This window comes from Halichoerus grypus, chromosome 5 (genome assembly GCF_964656455.1).
Source record: "Halichoerus grypus chromosome 5, mHalGry1.hap1.1, whole genome shotgun sequence".
NCBI classification, from domain to species: domain Eukaryota; kingdom Metazoa; phylum Chordata; class Mammalia; order Carnivora; family Phocidae; genus Halichoerus; species Halichoerus grypus.
In genome coordinates, this window is record NC_135716.1 from 173819746 (window position 1) to 173838207 (window position 18462).

At 59.4% G+C, this 18462-nt stretch overlaps 1 protein-coding gene across 8 annotated transcripts in view; it reads left to right on the forward strand.

The window, feature by feature from the left end:
- The window catches only part of UBR4 (ubiquitin protein ligase E3 component n-recognin 4), a 131611-nt gene extending 121978 nt beyond the window's left edge, over nucleotides 1-9633 (forward strand). For all 8 annotated transcript variants that reach the window (XM_036115527.2, XM_036115528.2, XM_036115529.2 and 5 more), the window contains 4 exons: nucleotides 1437-1661; nucleotides 4758-4848; nucleotides 5518-5680; nucleotides 7957-9633. In XM_036115527.2, coding sequence (XP_035971420.1) covers nucleotides 1437-1661; nucleotides 4758-4848; nucleotides 5518-5680; nucleotides 7957-8021 — 544 coding nt within the window. In that variant the 3' untranslated portion in view covers nucleotides 8022-9633. The remainder of the gene's footprint in view (nucleotides 1-1436; nucleotides 1662-4757; nucleotides 4849-5517; nucleotides 5681-7956) is intronic.
- The last annotated feature ends 8829 nt before the right edge of the window (nucleotides 9634-18462 follow it).

Consider the following 18462-nt stretch of genomic DNA (forward strand, 5'->3'; position numbering starts at 1 on the left):
CCCTTGGTCAGGGTGGGAGTCCGCTGTGCCGTGGCTGTCTCGGTCAGTGAGAAGCTGACCTGGAGCTTCATGGGGAGGCACTGTTGCCCAGCCACCGGCCGCTCCCTTAGCTGGTCGCTCCACTGTGGTGTGAGTGTGGTCCCAGCAGGGCCTGGGTGGCACATTGGGTCCACGGGCAGTTGGTCGCACTGAAGTGGAGCAGAGTGGGCATGTGCTGCAGTGGTAGAGCACTTCTGACTCCCCGTTCTGGAAAGTCAAGTTGGGAAGGGCCCATCTGTGCCATCCGTGTCTGTTCTTCAGGAGCGGAAGGAAGCAGGGTGTCCATCCCCTCCCACGGTCCGGTGTCTGCCAGTGCTGTCTACAGGCCTGGGGACTTCCATCCCTGTGGCTACTGGGGTCCTGTTTTCTTCTCCTCCCACAGGATGAGGATAGGGCATCAAGTGCCCTTGTTGTGAGAGCACCATTCAGGCTATAGGGTCAGGAGTATGTGATCAGGAAGGTCTCCAGTGGTGTCCCTGTGCCGTTCCAGTGGCCACTTGCTGAAGCTGGTGGCCGGGGGTTGGGGGGCGGGGGGCGTTCACGGGGATTGAGAATGCGGAGGCCCAGCTCGGCATCCAGGCTGCCGGGGTTCGAAGCCCAGTTCTTCTCCTCCCCAGTATGTGACTTTGGGCAAATTCCTCTTCTCTGTTGTTTCCCCTTCTGTGGAATCGGGGTAGTACCTCTGTCCTAGGGCCGTTGTCAGGGTTAGGTGAGATGATCCATTTCATGCTCCCAGAGGTGCCTGGTAGTGAGGCTCGTGATCACGTCCTCACACTTCAGGCAAGAGGGAGAACAGGGAGCCGTGCTTGCCCAGAAGTAGCTGTTGTAATGGAGGAGGGGACGCAGACACATAGGGAAACACAGAAACGGAGCGCCCAGAGAGGGGACCGCTGTGGACGTAGCGCAGACAACCTAGCTGTGAGGACTGCGTGGGCCAAGCGAGAACACGGGCTGGCTCACAGAGTCAGAATCTGGGCTCACTTTGGCTCCCTCACTTACGGACCTGCTGGCTTTGGGAAGGTCACTGCACTTCTCTAGGCATCAGCTATCATGGTAAAAAGGTGCCAGCTGTCACCTTCCAGAGTCGTTAGGACACTCTGATGGTGGAGTATTTGTGAGTGTGCCCGCCATATGCAGGGGGCTCAAGAGCCAGCAAGTTGTCAGAGCTGAATGGGGGGTGGGGTGGGGGCAAGGAAAATGCCACCAAGAAGGGCTTAGAAGGGAAGCTGCAGCCCTCGGGGAGGGGGTGGAAGGGGTAGTCAAGAGTGGGTGGCCGTGCTCCATGATCTAAGCATTCTAGAAGCTTAAAAGAAGATGAGAAATTGACCAAATGTCCTTCCCTCTTGCTGCTGGTGCCTTGCTTCTACCCTGGTTTCATCGTGACCCTTTTGTTCCAGAACCCGAGCAACTTCCCGAGAAGAGAAGAACCTCCAGGGCTTTCTGGAGCAGCCCAAGGAGAAGTGGGTGGAGAGTGCCTTTGAAGTGGATGGGCCCCACTATTTCACAGTCCTGGCCCTCCACATCCTGCCCCCCGAGAAGTGGAGAGCCACACGTGTGGAAATCCTGCGGAGGCTGCTGGTGACCTCTCAGGCCCGGGCAGTGGCTCCAGGGGGGGCCACCAGGTCAGTCTCTGCCTCGGGGTACCATCTTCCGGGCTGCCTGGTGTCTGCTTTGTGTATTCCCCATGTGTGCTAAGGGAGGGCCTGCTCGTTCAACTCAGTCCCTTCTGCCCTTTCTCATCTCAAGTCTGCCCTGCTGAGAGGCTGGGCCCAATGGCTGGCAGGTGCGTGGCTACCTCTGGGTCTCGTGTTAAGCCACTGGAAAGGTGGAGCCAGGCTTCAGTGTGTGGAAGATTTCAGAGAAGCAGCCAGCCAGGCACAGGGCAAGATACTGATGAGAAGAATTAGGGCCAGGAGGGAGCTAGGGCAGGTAACTGGCTTTTCCCAGTTCTGCTGGGCTGGCCATTAACTGGGAAGGCTTCCGCATGGCTGCACTGGGGATTTTCTCTTCTGATCACGAAAAGCTCATTATCTCTCTCCTTGGTCACATTCCTATCCCGTCTGCCCCATGTTCCATGAGCCTTTCTTCCGTTCATGTGGACATGTCCCAAAGAAGGAACGACATTTCAGGAAGGAAGTATCTTTGTTTTCATGACCTTGTGCTGTGATTTGGGTCAGATGGGCGGCATCTTGAGAGAAACAACTATAAACAACAAGAAGCCCTTTGAGATGACCGCGGATTTCCACACATTGCATGGACTCCATGGGCATGACTCTAGGCTTGTGGTGGCCCTGCACAGTCTCTGCGTGTCCTGGGCTCCAGAGTAGGCTGTAGGTTTTTCAGCTTGCTTCTGCCGCTTCCCTGGAGTGGAAGATCTGTGCTCGTCTGTCTGCCTTTGCTCGGATCTGAGGGAACATTTCCACATTTGCAGGCCAACAAGGGAGCGGAGGAGGAGCTTACCAGCCCCTGACAATGACAGACCAAGGAGGCACAGACCAAGGGGGGAAGAGCCGTGTGCCTGGATTGGCACACCTGGTACTTTCGCGTCCACCAGCTCTGATTTAGCCTGCCTTGCTGGTCCCAGGCACCTCCCACCCTCAGAGAGACCAGGTCAGGGCTCTGCTGTTGAGTCCGGCCAGTACCAGCTGCTTTGTGTCGAGGAGGAGGGGGCGAGTCTTGTCAGCTTCCTGCCTCACCCCTGCCCCAAATTCCAGACCTATCCCCTTCCAGTGTTTCCCAGAGTTCAAAGCATTCATGCTGAACTAGCTGCTAGAAATCAAAAGTTAGATCTGGAAGATACCAGGTTGTTGATAAGGCAGGCTCAGCCCGTTTCTGTGGCACAGAAAGTGGCTGTTTGCGGGGCGCTGGCTCTCAGTGGCAGGTGTGAAATCTGAAGGCACGGGAGCTCTTCTGCCTTCAGCAGGGAGACCAGAACACGGCACGGTCCCAGGCGGTTCAGGAGAAGCCCGTGGGGCCACAGCTGATGCGGGAACACCGTGTGGGCTTCGCTCCCGAGCTGCTGTTTTCTCTGTGGCGGTTTAGTCACCTCTGCTAATTAGCCTGAAATAATTAAGTTGGGCAGGTCACTCACGATTCCTGCTTACCACAGCACAGCAGCCACCAAACCTGGTGTGGGGTGGAGGCCCGAGCCGGGGAGGGGCCGGGTGTGAGCCCCGTATTTGGGACACCCTCCAAGGAGAGACTGTGCTGGAGGGACGCTCAGAGGGCGTCCTCCTGGAGGTTGGGCGGTGTCCCTGGCAGGAGACTTTGTCCCGAGTCCATGATGGGGTGGGAGGCAGTAGCCGATACAAAATCTAGGGATTTGCACAAGAGAATCTGACCTTCTGCATCTCTTACACTGAAGAAGGGTTTCTCTGCCAGGAACTTGCCAGTAGTTAGGCCTGGGACTTTCTAGGCTTCCATCAGAGCCTTATCTGGCGTCTTGTGTGCCTCCCTTACCCCCAGGCCTGCCTAAGGCTGCAGAGTCTCCACGCAGGGCCGTGGAGAGAGTGGGTGCTTTGGAGGACATTGGGGTGCAGGGAGGGAATAGGAAGAGTATCGTAGCAAACAGAATTGTCTCACTTCGTTATTGTTTTACTTTACTTTTGTTTAATGAATTTATATTTATTGGATGTAGGGGTGGATGGCCCATCCCCTGCTCATCAGTCCCTTTGCTTGAGGCCCATACAGGATAGTCTTGGCTTCTGTGATAAATAACCTCTTTGTCTGTCTCATTTTGCTGATTCTTACATGTATACACTTTAATATTAAATTTTAGTCCCTTTAGTTACGGGCTTTGTTCCAGCGTGTGGTAAGATACAGGATTTCCACGACAAGGTTTCATCTAGCCTTTACTTACTGCAGATGTGAGGGCAGCGTGCAGATAAAACCTCCTGTAGATCTTGGGTGGTAGAAGCCGAACCTTAGGATGGATCTTTCACTGCCGGTGCAGAGGGGGGTCTGGGCTATTTCACAGTGGCTTTACCACCGTGATTTAGGGTCATCGCTCCTCACGCCAGCAGTGTCTGCCAAGAGGGGACGGTGTCACAGGCTGCCCCCAGCATTCTGAGGGCCTGCTGGCCTCTCATCCTGCACTGAATTACTGGGTTAAGTGGAGATGGTCCTGGACAGAGGCAGAGGGGTGTGGTGGCAGCTCTAGGATTACCCAGGATTTAGGAGGTGTCGGTTGCACCCTCCATCCTAGATATTACTCTTGCTCAGCACCAGTTTCCCCCCCACAGCTCGCTGTCTTTCTAACACAGCCCGTGGTTGCCAAATTCCTGTGTTTGGCTGGCTTGAGTCTGCTGACTGTTTGTGAAAATTCTCCTGGGGGCAATGTCCGGACTGAGGGAGAACCTTGTTTCCCGCTTCGTTTATGAGGTCCCAGCGAGTCCAAGGGCTTGTGTGGGGGCTGAACACAGGGACACATGGGACTCCTTGGTGTGTCCTCAAGGCAGTGGTCTTGGGTTGCCACGTGCACCTTATGTCCACCAGGCTTTGATTCACCTGTACGAAGGATGAGTATTTCATGGATCATTGTCCAGGCTTCAGAGGTTCTTGCCCACAGCTGCTTTTTTCTGACAAGATAGGCAGGTGGAGGGAATGGAGTGGCGCACAGATTAATGTGATTCTGGCCTTGCTACCGTCCTGCTCTGCTCTGTCCTTGTGCGTATCGGTCCAGGGTCTTCATGGGCATGCAATCGGATTTTCTTTTCCAGGCTGACAGACAAGGCAGTGAAGGACTATTCTGCCTACCGCTCTTCCCTTCTCTTTTGGGCCCTCGTCGATCTCATTTACAACATGTTTAAGGTAGGGAAGCCACTGGAAGCTCGGCTGGTTTCTGCGAGCGTGTGAAAGTTCAGTGCTCCTGGCGCTGAACCTGCTCCGCGGCCGCTCACCGCGAACGAGCCACCTCCTGTGGAAGGGATCCGCACGCCGGCTTACGGCCTTCCGTGTGTGGTGTGCGACTGCAGCCAAGGCCGCTCCTCTCACCCGGTCTCAGGCCTGCTGCAGGCCCACCTCCCTCCGAGGCCCCCCTTGTTGGCTCTTGTCCCCTCTGTCTGGGTTACCTGCATTGCCTCGTGTGAGTGTGACTCACGCCAGCCCGGCTCACAGGGACACTGCCCTCTGCCTTGAGAGAACTCTGGGGTGTGGGGGTGGTTCCTTTTATGGTCTGAGTGGGACCGCTCAGCTGAAGCATGGTGAGAGAGTGCCTTTCCTGGAGAAATGCCGATGTGACCTGTGCAGGAAGGAAGAGTGGTCTCTTATAGCTTGGAGGTCACATCACATGGTGCATCATAAAGGGGCTGCCAGAGGAATGACACGAGACTCTGTTGTTCCTAGAAGCAAAACACGTCCTCCAGGGAAACTTTGATGTGGGGGGAGGGAGGAGGGCTGCTTTTTGGCACTGACAAAGCCTGACTGACTTGAGGCATTAAGTAATCCAGCCCCGGGCCTGTCTCCTGTTGGTTCTTGTAGAAGGTGCCTACCAGTAACACGGAGGGAGGCTGGTCCTGCTCTCTAGCGGAATACATCCGCCACAATGACATGCCCATCTACGAAGCTGCTGACAAAGCCCTGAAGACCTTCCAGGAGGAGTTCATGCCAGTGGAGACCTTCTCGGAGTTCCTCGATGCGGCTGGTCAGTGTCAGGGTTTTATCTCTCAAAGATCTTCTCCAGCGGAACCCATGTGATCTTAGTGGGGCCGGTCTTAGCTTTCATCTTCACAGCAGCAGACACACGAGCAAGGTCTGGGAGAGAGATGTAAACAGCAGGCCCCTGGTAGTAAGCACAGCAGCTGGGACATGCGGGGACTTCCTGCATCCCAGGCCCTGTGCTGCTCACGTGTTTGAGGCGGGTATTCTGGTTACCCCCACTTCACAGATGGGGTAACTGAGGCTGTGGAGATTAGATGTTTCCTGTGGGGGCATACCTGAGAAATGGGTAGAGCCTCTTTTAAATTCCTGACTTTTTATGATAGTTCAGAGAATTCACGTGGAGCTGACCTGCCTTCTTCCTGCCTCTTGGGGACTGAGACTTTTTATGTCACAGCTACCCTGGGGAAATGGGGAAGAGTTCAACTCTGATTCTAAAAATAAGTGGTAAATATGAAAACAGAGCAAAGAGCATCTTGGACACCCTTGGACAGTCCCTCATCCCACAGCTGGTGAGAAGGAAGTTCCTAGTTCTCTCCCGGCGACAGATGCTGTGTACAACGAACTGGTCATCCTCCTTGCAAACATGTTAGAGTTTGCTCGCATCTCATCAGCAAGCCCCGCTGACAGCCGGGGAGGTGGTTGGGAAAACGCACGCAGGTTGCAAACGTGAGGGCCCCGTCAGGCTGCGGGTGCTGGTGCATCAGAGCCTGGTCGCTGCCGGCCTGGGGGGTGGGGGTGGGGCGGTGCCAGAGCCAAGGCCGAGCGGACAGGGCCTGCCCCGCTCCTGCTTTTTGTGAAGGGTGAAGAAGCCAGGAAAAAAGCCAGGAAGAAGTCAAATCCCACTGTCAAGAGAAAGCCTCCACTGGCATTTTCCCATCTGCTGTCCCCTGGGAACCCTACTCTCAGAGGTCTGGAGCCATGCTCCTTGGGAATTCCGCTTTCCTCCCAGCTCAGCGCCACCTGACGGAGTGTTCCCCATGTGCACTGGGACTTCCAGGTCGGCTGTACTTTCAGGTGGCCTCTGTGGAAGTTGAGCAGGTCATGGGCCTGTGTTGGCTCTGCTCAGCTCAGTGTCTTAACTGTTGGCCTTGACGCTTCTCCCCAGGAATGGTCCCTGCCTAAGAGCAGGTGGCCCGTGTACGTATGTCCTCGGTGCCGCGCTCTGCCTGTCACCAGGGCTCTGGGGGTGTCTGAACCTGGGCTGTGAGTGGGAACGGAAGAGTCTGAGTAAGAGAGGAAGAGGTGTCAGGGGAGGAAGGTGTCCATCTCGGTTCGGGGCTTCCCGGCCGCCCTGCAGCTGGTGGCAGCGCCCCCGGCCTGAAGCCGGGGAGAGCAGGAGCCTGACGGGCGGGGGGCCTCTGTGGCTTCACTCCGGGGTCCGGTTTTTACAGCATGATTTTATTACTTTGTTTAAACTGGTAGAGAATTTCAGAACATCAGACACACCCTACTGAAGTGCAAGGGCAAAAACACCTTCCAAAGCCAGCACGGGGTGATGGGCGCAGCCTTCCCCCCACTGGCGTGGATGCTGGGGGAGGACTCAGAGCGGATGGCACCAGGCCTCGGGCTTAACCACTCACGGCTGTGAGGTGGGAGCTCCCTGCTTGGTGAGGGAGGGGCGGGGGCCACAGCGGCCACTGAGCTTCCGTGCACTGGCACGTTCACATACATGGCCTTATTTAATCCCCACAGTGATCGAACCAGGACATGTTCCTGTCCCCATTCGATAGTTGTGGAAGCAGAGTCCTGAGCTTTGACAGCTCACTCGGCGCCCTGGGACTAGTGGTTGGAATGAAGTCCAGCTGAGCCCAGGGGCCTAGTACCCTGTTCTCTTCCTTCCAGCCCTTGGGGCCACTGGTATTAGCTTTTCCTTGGCCCTGGCTCCTCCAAGAATAGGCTGAATGCCGTGGACTCCCCCCTCAGAAGACCCCTCCACTTCGCACTCAGTGTCAGCAGACTGGAGGCCCCCCCTTGCGGTGGTCCATGGACCTGGGTTAGGACCTCTGCCCCAGGCGGCCGTAGGGTCGGCCTCTGCCATGTTAACGCCTTTAAACACACAGTGGCGCCCAGTTCTGGAATGCAGCTAACTCCTCTGACAGAACGAGAGTGCTTGCTCGGTGACTGTTGCCCCAGGGGGCGGCCATGTCGGAGCTTGTCGGGGCATACCGTGTTCTCTGCGCAGATGGGGCAGCCGTGACTCTGGGGCTGGGGGCTGTGCATGCCCGTGCCTAAGGACCTCTGCCCGCCCCTGTTTTCCAGGCCTGTTGTCAGAAGTCACCGATCCCGAGAGCTTCCTGAAGGACCTGTTGAACTCAATCCCCTGAACAGCACACAGAAGCTGCCGTTGGCAGAGACCGAAGCTAGCTTGCCTTCCATCCTCTGTGTTCTTCCCTCCTGTGCATTGACTCCCCCGACACGGGACGCTGCGGCATCACTCCTCCCTCCCCCCCTCATGTCTTCTTGGAGTGGCTTGGGGTTTTTAGGCTTCCTGTTTTATCTTGTGTGTGTGGTGCACTAGCTATGAAGTTGTCTGTAACCCAAGCCACGGAAGGACCTGTACATACCTAGGAGCCACGAGCTGTCCTGGCCGACTCAACACAAGTGTGCACATCTTGAGAAATAAACGAATGACTGAGTACACATTGAAAGAGAAGGTGTTGCCTGCTGCTTAAACCCACCCTCGGTGCCCCTGGCCAGACGCTGTCCTTGGCCGTCCTTGGCCGCGCGGCCCTCTCTGGCGCGAGCACAGGAAGACTGACGTATCCGAGTCGCCGTTCTTGTCGGTACCAGATGGAGCCTGTCTGCTCTCGGCCGGCAAGCTGGGGCAACGCGTTTGAGGAGCTTGAGCTTTCCTAAAACAGACCGCTTGGCCTCTCTTAGTTTTTTGGCCTTAAGAGCTGGAACCCAGAGACTCGCAGAGCTGATGACTGCAGTCCCCGGCCGGAGGCAGGCACGGCAAAGTGAGGACGCCTGTCGTTCCTGCTCGCTGTGTGTCAGACAGCCTCTGGCGACTTTGCTTCAGGGTCGCCGTGTTAGGTAGAGGGCCCGGGGCCATCTGAGCCCCGGAATAGCGAATAGCTGCCCTTTCCTGAGCCGCCCTCTGCCGGGCTCCAGAGAGAGAGAGAGAACGTGTGTGCGTGTTACTGTGTGTGCGTGCGCGCACGCTTCCAGTCTTCCCAGCAGCCGTGCAGGAAAGGGCCTGGGATCAGGCGTCGCCGGCGGGTCTGTGCCCCGCACCACGGTGGCAGCGGCCTCTGGGGGCCTTGCGGGCCCCTTTCCCGTGCTCGTGGGCGGTGGCCCTGTGGCTAGCGAGGCAGCAAGACCCGCAAGGGCCTCTCCCCAGATTGTAGGGCAAGGCTGCGCCAGACGTGGCCTCACGGGGAGGAGGAGCTTGCTCGTGGCCGTCTTTTGTTCCCTGCGCGCCGCTCTGCCAATTGCTTCTCCGAAGACGCCACCTCTTTCTCGATGCCCAGCTTGTGTGGCTGGTTCCTTAGGCCGGACCATCTGGGACGGGAGGTCCCTCTGGGCCCCTTTAGAAGACCTGCATGTCCAGGAGGCCTCGGTGTCCCTCCCTCAGAGCCCCTGACCGGATGGCCACAGGCAGGCGGAAGTGTCCTGCTTGGGCCTTGGCCAGAGAGACAAAGGCGATTGGTGGCAAGAGCCCAGCTGGTGCCCTGGCATGCGAGAGCGTGTGTGCCCGAGTGCACAAGTGCACGTCGGTGTTGGGGCTGGACGAGGGGCTTTCTGGGGCACCGACGGACTCTGGGGAGGGGCTCTCCCTCCTTTGCTCAGATGCCGGCTCGACCACCTCGCGTGTCTCCACAGCCTCACGCGTAAGATGGGACCGTCGGCAACTGCGGGGTCCATCCGTGGGCTTCTCTGTTGCCACGTAGTAAGGAAATGGCTGCTCTTACTAATGAATTCATTTTCAGTCTACGTGATTTTGCCTTTTTCTTTAGCAAAGCTCCGGGTCTCAGCTGAGGTCCAAGTGTGTCTAGTGAAGGAGGATGAAGGACTTTGGTCTCAGGGACACGGGCTTCTCACACTGACCACCGCAAGCTCACGCCCGCTCTTGCCCCTCGCCTCCCACTGGCCGGTGGTCTCTGAGGGCCCGTTTCAGGTACACGCTCGTGTGCAGGATTGCTGTTCCGTAACATCCCGGCGGGGAGAGACTGGAATGGCTTCATCGGGGACAGCAAAGCCAGAAGGGAGAGTGGGGGAAGGGGCCTTTGTAGACAGTCGGGATGACCCCTGCTTACCAGGTGTCGGGCCTGCTGTTTCGGCATCGTTGGAGGCTGAGCCACCTTCACAGTGACACCTCAGGGCATCGTGAGTGTTGACAGGGCGCCTGCAGAAGCTTATCCACAGCCTGTTCCTTTGGCCTGCAGAGCTGGAGTTGCCAAAGCTCCTTGCAAGGTGTTGGTTTATTTTTCTCTGCCCTTCATTTTTGTATTTCTTGCAGAGGCCTCGGGGAATTCTGGCTCCAGCCCAAACGCCTCAGCCTCTTTCACCGCCACAGCTTTCCCGGTGTCTGCCTGGGCCACTTCGCGGTGACTGCCGCAGTCCCAGATGGGCTGCTGGCGTGGGGGCCGCACAGGCCTGCGACAGTCCCTGGGTGGCGCCTTCAGCAGAGCTCAGGCGGGAGCGTAAGCTGGTCCAGGGAGAGCACTGTGCCCCCCAAGCCCTTGTCTCCTGACCGTAGTGTCGAGGGATCCCAGGCAGAAACCCACTTTGTCCCTTCCCGCCCCGAGCTGTCTTCTGGGCTCGTTGCTTCTTGGGCCCCGTCTTCCTCAGCAGGCAGCCCTGGTTGGGGGATTCAGACGGTTCCGGACTGGCAGTGCGGGGTCATGGCTGCGGTGGTCAGCCCCTCATCTGTGTTCAGCAACAAAGCTGGAGAAGGGAAGTCGGCATGTCCCTCCTGAAATGGCTAAAGCCTCTGGCGTCCTCAGTCTGTCGCGTCTCTCCTGGCGGCGGGCTTTCCGAGTTCAGTTCTCTGTTATGGGCTATGTGGGAGGCTGGGTGGCCCCTTCTTCCTGAGGCCCCCTCCTCTGCCCCCAGTTATGTTTGCTGAGAACCAGGGCCTGGGTCAGGTCCTTTGCACGTAGTTCCCACATGGGCCCTGCAGGTTACGTGTTAACCCACCTTGTACTTGAGGTGACAGCCCCCAGAGGGAGTGTCTTGCCTGCCGGGCCTCAGGAGCCGCTGGTGGGACTCCAGAGATGTCTCCACTCCCTTACCTGACTTGTGCACCCGAGTCTTTATGTCCACTTGGCACCAGGCATGTGCTGAGGGCGTGACGGTGTGTCGTCTCTGTCCTCATAGAGCCCAAGTTCCCGTGAGGGGTGCTAGGTAGGAGCGGGTGAAGGTGAGCGGGCGGGTGGCGGTGCGGGGCTGTGGCCACCACGCAGGGCGATCGTGGGGTGACCGGGTCAGCGTGCTCCCCCCTCTAGCCCACCCACGCCACGTCCTCACGCCCGCTTGTAACGGGCCAACCCCAGCGGGGCACTGGGTCTGTCTGGCTCCTGGCAGTCCCTGCTGCGTTGGCCAGGCGGGCCCTTTTGGGGACCGCGGACCAGCCTGATAGGGAGATTCACTCTGCTTTCTGGCTTCAGAATACAGTGTTCTCTGTCACCCCCGGCCACCTGTCACCACAGCTGCACCCTTGACTCAGGAGCCTCCTCACAGCTCTCCCTGCTTCCCCTCCGCCCTGTGCGGTCCGCTTCATTCAGGCCGACGCTGCCTTACTCAGACTCCGGTTCGTGCGTTCACCTCTACGGCGGAGCCTCGGCTCCGCCCCCCAGCCCGCCCACCTGCCGCCCCCCTGCCGCCACTCCACACCCTTGCCCCTGCTGTGCGCTTGCTGTCTCTCACTGTCCCAGCAGCACCGAGAGGACAGCAGATGGGGGACGAGCCAGGACCCACTCCTCCAGCTTCTCTAGGCCACTTCGACCCTCTTTCTGCCTCAAGACTGGTCTGTCGAGGCTCAGATGCAGCGGAGGGAGCAGGACGGCCTCTGGACGAGAAAGGCTGAAGACCAGCCTTGCCCAAGTGCCCGTGAGAACCGGCTGCTGCGCCTCCGTCGCGCCTTCGCCAAAGAGAGCGTTGCTGGCGTGGAGAGAGCTGGGGGTGCTGATGCTGGGGGCGGCTCTGAGGAGGATGAGGGTGTGGAGGGGGGCCGGGCGGTGGGACCTGGCTTGCTCCCTCCTGTCCCCGAGGCCGGGGGGAAGCCCTCAGGGGTCTTTGCCGGCACGGGCAGCTAGAAAGAGAGCCTCTCCCAAGACCGAAGCAATCTGTCACGTGAGCTCAGTGGTCGTCGTGCTGTTCTCCTCTCTCGTCCGTTGTGGGCCGTGTGGTGTCGTGGGGAAGCGCCGGGGCTCGGAGAGGGCCCAGCTCTGCTGTGAGCCGGGTAGCGTCCTCTCGGAGAGTGAGCGGCAAGTCAAGTGGTGCCGTGGAAGGTCCTAGAACTGAGCACGGCCCAGGCACAGGTCCCCTTAGCTGATCGTCAGGGGATCGCAGACGGCCGAGATCAGGGGCCCTTGGGAGGCTGCCTGCCTCGTGGCTCGGCTGCCGGGGCGGATGCTCAGCCCGGACACGCAGGCACGCGTGGGCACGTGCCCGCCAGCCCCACAGCTGCACCGGGGCCCGTTGCTTTGGTGACTCCTGTTTGCTTCTGCTGCTCTGCAGTCCCTGCCCCGGGCGCTGCTCCCTTTCCTGCCTGGCCTTGTCTGTTGCCGAATCTTGGAGCCTCGTGGGCTGCCAGCTCGCCCACTTTGGCCTCCCTGAAGCCTGGAGCGGCTGGGCAAGGCCTGGCCAGGTGCGGGGCACGGGGGCGCAGCAGTGAGGGGAGGCGCCTGCCCTCTGCATTGCCTCCCCACCCCGAGGACCCCTGGGCTGTGCCCAGCCGCCGTTGGTCAGGGCTGGCATCCTCCTACCTCTCACCTGTGCCCCTTTGCCAGCTTCAGGGGCACAGAGTGGAAGAGGGGCTTGCCTGAGGCCCACATCCCAGGCCAACGGTGTGGGGCATTTAGGCTCAGGGACTACTCCTGGCCTGTCATCTCGAGTGCCTGAAGAATGGTTTCCACATATTGGCTGACAACAAGAAAGAGGGACTGGTGATGGGCTCGGAGGAGGGGGCGTTCTCTTTGGGAAGGAAAGTGGCCAGTGGGGTGCAGAGCCCATGAATTTCAGCATCTGGAACGGGCCCCATGCTTCCGCCTGAGGTCAGGTAGGGGGTTGGCCTGGCCCCTCGGGAGCAGGAGAGATGAGTGCCTGGGACATCCCAAGCAAGAAAACAGCTGGGCGAGGCCAGGGGGCTGGGACAGGACCAAAGTTAGCCTGGGGACCAGCTCACAGGGCAATCAGCCAGTGGGCCCAGAACTCCCACCCCAGGGCCCGGCACTCTGGGTGTGGGCAGGATTCAAGGAGACGGGACTCGAGGGTCTCACTGGTTGCTCTTTGGACTCTGTCTTTCAGGTCCCTTTACCACCTTTGCCCAGTGTCCTTGTCACCCCATCTGCCTCGACTGTCCCTTAGCCTGCTCGGTCTTCACAGGAGGCCTCCTGCTGGATCCCTATCAGGCTGTTCACAAATTTAGATATTTGGGGATCCCACCATACTCCTATTTCCTGGGCATCTGCTCCGGGCTAAGCACTGTGTCAGACATGATCTTGACCTCGGTTACTATTGTTCTTCCTGTTTCACTCAGGTGAGTTCACTTGCCCAAGGCTGCACGGCCCCTAAGGGGGATGCTGCCGCCGTCCAGCCAGCCGGAGCCCTGCTCATTCACCTGGGCCTGCTCCCCATCTGGTCTGGGCATGGATCTGGTCAGATCCGCCCAGCTCCCCACACAAGGCACAGCTCTGGGAGCCAGGGCCCAGCCAAGTGCCCACAGGCAGATGGGGTGGCCGTGTGCTAGGAACCATGCCGAGGGCGGGACAGACGGGATGCAAGGCCCTGGGAACACGCTCCTGGCTGGGATGACAGGGCGGATCTGTGGGCCCTGTTGGCCCTAATGCCAGGGCAAACAGGGCCATGAGGAGGTAGCTTTTGTTTGGTGGGGCCTGAGTGCTGGGCCTGGGAACTGCGAGCGGCCGGTAGCCCGGTCCCCAGTCACATGGCTACCCTCAGCCCCGGCCTCTCCGTGGGGCAGGAATCTGCACGTTCCTGGGGATGAGGTCACAGCCCCGTGGAACGTGACTGCATGCAGCAGGACAAAGACACTTTGTTTCCTCTCCGGGATCCGGAAGTGGTGGCCAGTGGGCTGATTCTTTTCACAGCACAGGACACCAATCCTTCCCTCCTTCCCTGCTCCCAGTAGCCAGAGGGGCTCCGGCTTCCTTGAGAGCGAACTTATGGGCGGGGGACCCAGGCCACAGGGACTGGGCCCACGAGCCTTCCCTTTTCCCTTCCTCTGCTTTTCCCTGCCTGCTGTGTGCAGGGCTGCACTCAGCACCCAACGCTCTCGTCTATTATGGGCGCACTCATGGAGGTGGGCATTAGTAGCTCTGATAAAATGAGGGAATAGAGGCTGTGGGGTGGGGGTGTGCCTCACCAGAGTGGGCGCTCTGATAAGGATTGCGGGAGGAAATGCTGGGTGCCAAGCCAAATTTCAATTTCAGATGAACAACGAAAAACTTTCAGTATGAGTATCTCCTAACTAGTGTGTAGGACTATTTTTTTTTAAAATATAAGTATATCCCATGCAACAGTTGGGACATTCTTATACTAAAATAATTAGTCCTTCTCTATCTGAAATTCACATTTAACTGCACGGCCTGCATTTATATTTGCTAAGCCTGGAAGCTCTAGCTCAAGTGGTTGTCGAACACACAAATTTAAGCTAACCCAGGCCCTGATTTTGAGGGAGCCCCACAGAAGTGGGAGAGACAAGTCCCAGATGCAAATCCCGATCACTGTGGGCTTGAGGGAGCAGCAGGTGCCCCGGCCTGGAAGCTGGGGAGAGCCTGGTGTGTTTGGAGAGCTGCCAGATCGACAGGCCTGGAGTGTAGGGGAAGGGGCACCAGGGCTGGTGAAGAGGTTCCTCCTGAAGTGTGGTGAGCAGGGCCGGCAGGGGCGAGAAGCCTGAGCTCTGGCCTTTCTTCACCAGACTCTGCAGAGACCCCATGGGCTGGCCCCACATCCCTCCCCAGCACACCCACCCTTCTCCGTCCCACCAAAGCTGCTCAGCTCTGGGGTCATGTTCGAGTTCAACTGGCCGCGCAGACTTAGACCACGCCCTTCTCCTCTCTGGGCCTCAGTTTCTTCATGTGTAAGATGAACGTGCCTCTTCTGGTTAACCGAGAAGGTGCTTGCACAGTACCTGGCAGAGGGGAGGCTCTGGAAACGTGAGTTGTTGGTGTTGTGAATGACTCACCCCCCAGGAGGGGCTTCCGCAGACGTGGTTTGGGTTCCATTGAAGGAAAATAGCGGCCATCAGGGCCAAGAGCAGTTTGGAAGGAGTGAGTCTCCTGTCATCGGAGGCATCCGACGGCTGCTGTGCGTCAGGCACGCCTCATGGGGGATGATGATGTTGAAGGTCATTTCCAATTCTAAGGGCTGGGCAGCAGGAGAGGAGTTCAAGGGCTTTGGAGTCAGACGGCGCTGGGTTCCAGTTCTGCCCCCTGTACGCCATGTGACCTTGGCTAACTGCCGGCCTCACCCTGCAGCCCTCAAGTTACGGCCCCCGTGAAGGCGATCAGCAGTGCTGCCTCCCAGGATAAAGGTGACCGTGTTTGCCAAGTGCCCGGCACAGAGCAGGTGCCAACGAGTTGTGGGTTCTAAGGAGCGTCTCCCTGATGTGGGAACGGAGGCTTTGGAGGAGCCTTTCATGGGGCCCTGCCGGGAGCCACCCATCCCCTCCCCGGTTACTCTGGCTGTCCCCCAGCGTGTGGGGCGAGGCTGTGGTGATGGTCGCCCAAGTGTTCTGAGTCCAGAGGGGACCGGGGGGAGGTAGCAGGTCCAAGGAGAGAGCCCGCCAACCCCCGGGATCTCCCCAGCACCCTCGGGAGGATTGTAGGGCCGAGTCTGGGCTCTGTGCTTTGGGGCAGCTGTGAACCTGACGGGCAGGCTGGGCGCCGGGCCAGGCTGCCCTCCGGGCTGCATTGTGCTGCTCCGGGCTGCTTGGGCCTGGGGGAGCTGCCGGCCCAGGACGCAGACGCGTGCACGGAGGCTTTCGTTTTATGAACTCCTGGAGGGTGGAGGGTGCACAGAGATCTGTCCAATTAGCAACTTTTGGGGAAACTGAGGCCCAAGAGGGGTGGGACTTGCACAGGCTTGTGGGTATCCGGCACCGTGGGGCAGGCCGCCTCATCAAGAAGCTGGCAGAGCAGAGGCCCCAGACGGATGGGGCCACGGGACGCCTCCCCACTTCATTCTAGCCAGCCAACTTGTGCCTCGTCCCGGGGTCAGTGCTCACGGGGTGTCACCCTGGGGGCTGGAACTCTTGTCATCCCCATTCCACAGGGAAGGAAACTGAGGCCGCCCTGTTAGATCAGAAGCAGCAGAGCAGGGATCTGAGTCCAAGTCCACCTGAGGCCTCGGTCTGTAGTCATTTCCCCCTTTGCCATCTGACCTCCGTCCTGGTCCCAGCCGGACTCTGTCTTGGAGACGTCAGGTGGCCGGGCCGGTGGGGGGCCGTCATGAAGAACTTCTTACTGTCCCAGAGGCCGAACGTGGCAAATGAGTTCAAGAAGTGTTTTGGGGGGCGAGGCACATCTGGCCTGCGTTTGCACAGCCTGAGAGTAAGAATCGTTTGTATATTTTTAAAAAAGGTTGGCAGAAATACAAAGCAGAATATGTAACAGAAGACCGCACGCGGCCCACAGAGCCCCCAGATACTACCATCCGTCTCTTTGCAGAACATGTTGGCCGAGCCCTGGTTCGGATGGGGGGTCTGGTGCCTTACAGAAGTGAGGCGGCCTGGGGACTGACACCCCCCCCCCGAAGTCCCTAACGCCCTAAGCCATCCTGTGCCAGAGGTCACACTGCTGAGCACCGCTTTGTTGGGAAACACCCGCAGTCTGACTCCCCAGCGTGTCCGTGGGTCCGTCCATTGAGGTGGTGGCCAGGCTCCGGCCGGGGGCTGCGGGAAACAGCCCCGTGACCAGGGAAGTGGGGTGTCGGTGTTGCTGTGGGAGTCGGAGTGGCCGAGAGGCCCCCGCGGTAAGTGCCAGTGGCCCGGCAGCTCGGGGAACCCACCGTCTCACCCAGCAGCACATCCAGAGCGGGGGGCCCGGGGCGGGGAGCAGATCCCACGTCTCGGCCAGGCCGTCAGGGGCCGGGCTCTCTGCGGGCCGTGGCTGTTGGCTCTGCCCCCCAGGCTGGCTGCCCGCGGGGTCCAGGCGTCACACCAGCCCGTGTGATTCCTGCGTCCTCTTCTTGGGAAGCCTCTGTGAAAGCCTCCGGAGGCTTTCCCTCAGGTCTCAGGGGTCAGGAGCTTGGCTCAGACGAACCCGAGTGTCCCTGGGGCTCCCCCAGCAAGGGCAGGGCGGGATGCTGTCGGGTGGGCAGTGACCCTGCCTGCCGCAGTCCATCCTGGGGCTCCCGGCACGCCTCACTCCTGCGCTCTCGCTAACAGAACCGCTCACGTAGGCCACCGCGCTCCACACTGGACGTGCCTGCGCCCCGTGGCCACGGCCATCCCCGAGGGTCCTGTTTCTCCTCGCTCTGGCTTCAGAGTCTGGGCAGGGGCATCCGAGGGGCTGAGGGAGGCTGGGAAGGCGAGGGCCTGGACAGGCTTCGGGGGGGAATGAGGCGGGGCCCCGAGACTCACAGGTGGGTTCAGACGCTGGGTAGTCGGGAGGCCAGACAGAAGGACAGCTGTCCACCTCAGACAGACTGGCGGTGACCTGGAGGGACAGAGAGTGCTTCAGCCTCAGCCGGCCTGAGTCCCCTCATCTATGAGGACATAAGATCCCCAACAGCAGGATTAAGTGATTATGACCGCTGAGTGCTGAGCAAAGTGCTGTCACCGACCACCCTGCGGCCGTGACGGGGAGCCGCCGGTGCCCTCTCGGTTCACAGGACGCGGGGCCTGGCTGCCACGAGATGCGAGGTGCGGACACTGCCTGGGGGTGGAGTCCTGGCTCCGGGCATGGCCCCCGGTCCCCAGCACCTGAGTGAGCTTGGGGGGGCTGCTTGCTGCCCGACCCTACTGCGTGCCACAGTCCTTCCTGGGCAGCCACCAGGGTCTTCCGGCCCCAGCCCTCTGCTTCGGGAACCCTCTATCTCTCGCCTACTCTGCCTGCTCTTCCATGGCCTCGTGTGGCCTCATTCCCCCATTTTACAGTTGGGCACACCGAGGCCCCAGTTAGGGGTGATGGAGGGACCTTTAGGGCAGGGCTCAGTGAGTGCTTTCCAGAGTCTGGTGCCTTTTTCTTTTCTTCACACGTAGCCTTCGTTGTTTTTCTAATTCACTTTTATTCTAGAAGCTCTCCCCACAGACAGCTTTCCCCTCCAGCTGTGGCTTCTCGAAGAGTTCAGGTCAGTGGTCTTGGAGGACGTTCCAGGGTGGGTTTGTCTGGTTGCATCTGTGAAAGGTCATTTAACTGCTGCTTCTAACCGTGGTATGTCCTGTAAACGGGAGGGCAGGGCCAGCGGCTGGATCGGGGTCTTTTCGTGACGTCCGGCAGGCGCGGCTGAGGCCGGGGACTGTGTCTGCCGGCCCCTCACGTCCATCCGAGGGCCCGGCCGCTAGGGATGCCGTCGGTCACTTGGTCAAGGAGGGCACCACGCAGCTGACCGACGGCCCCTCGGCCCCACGAGCAC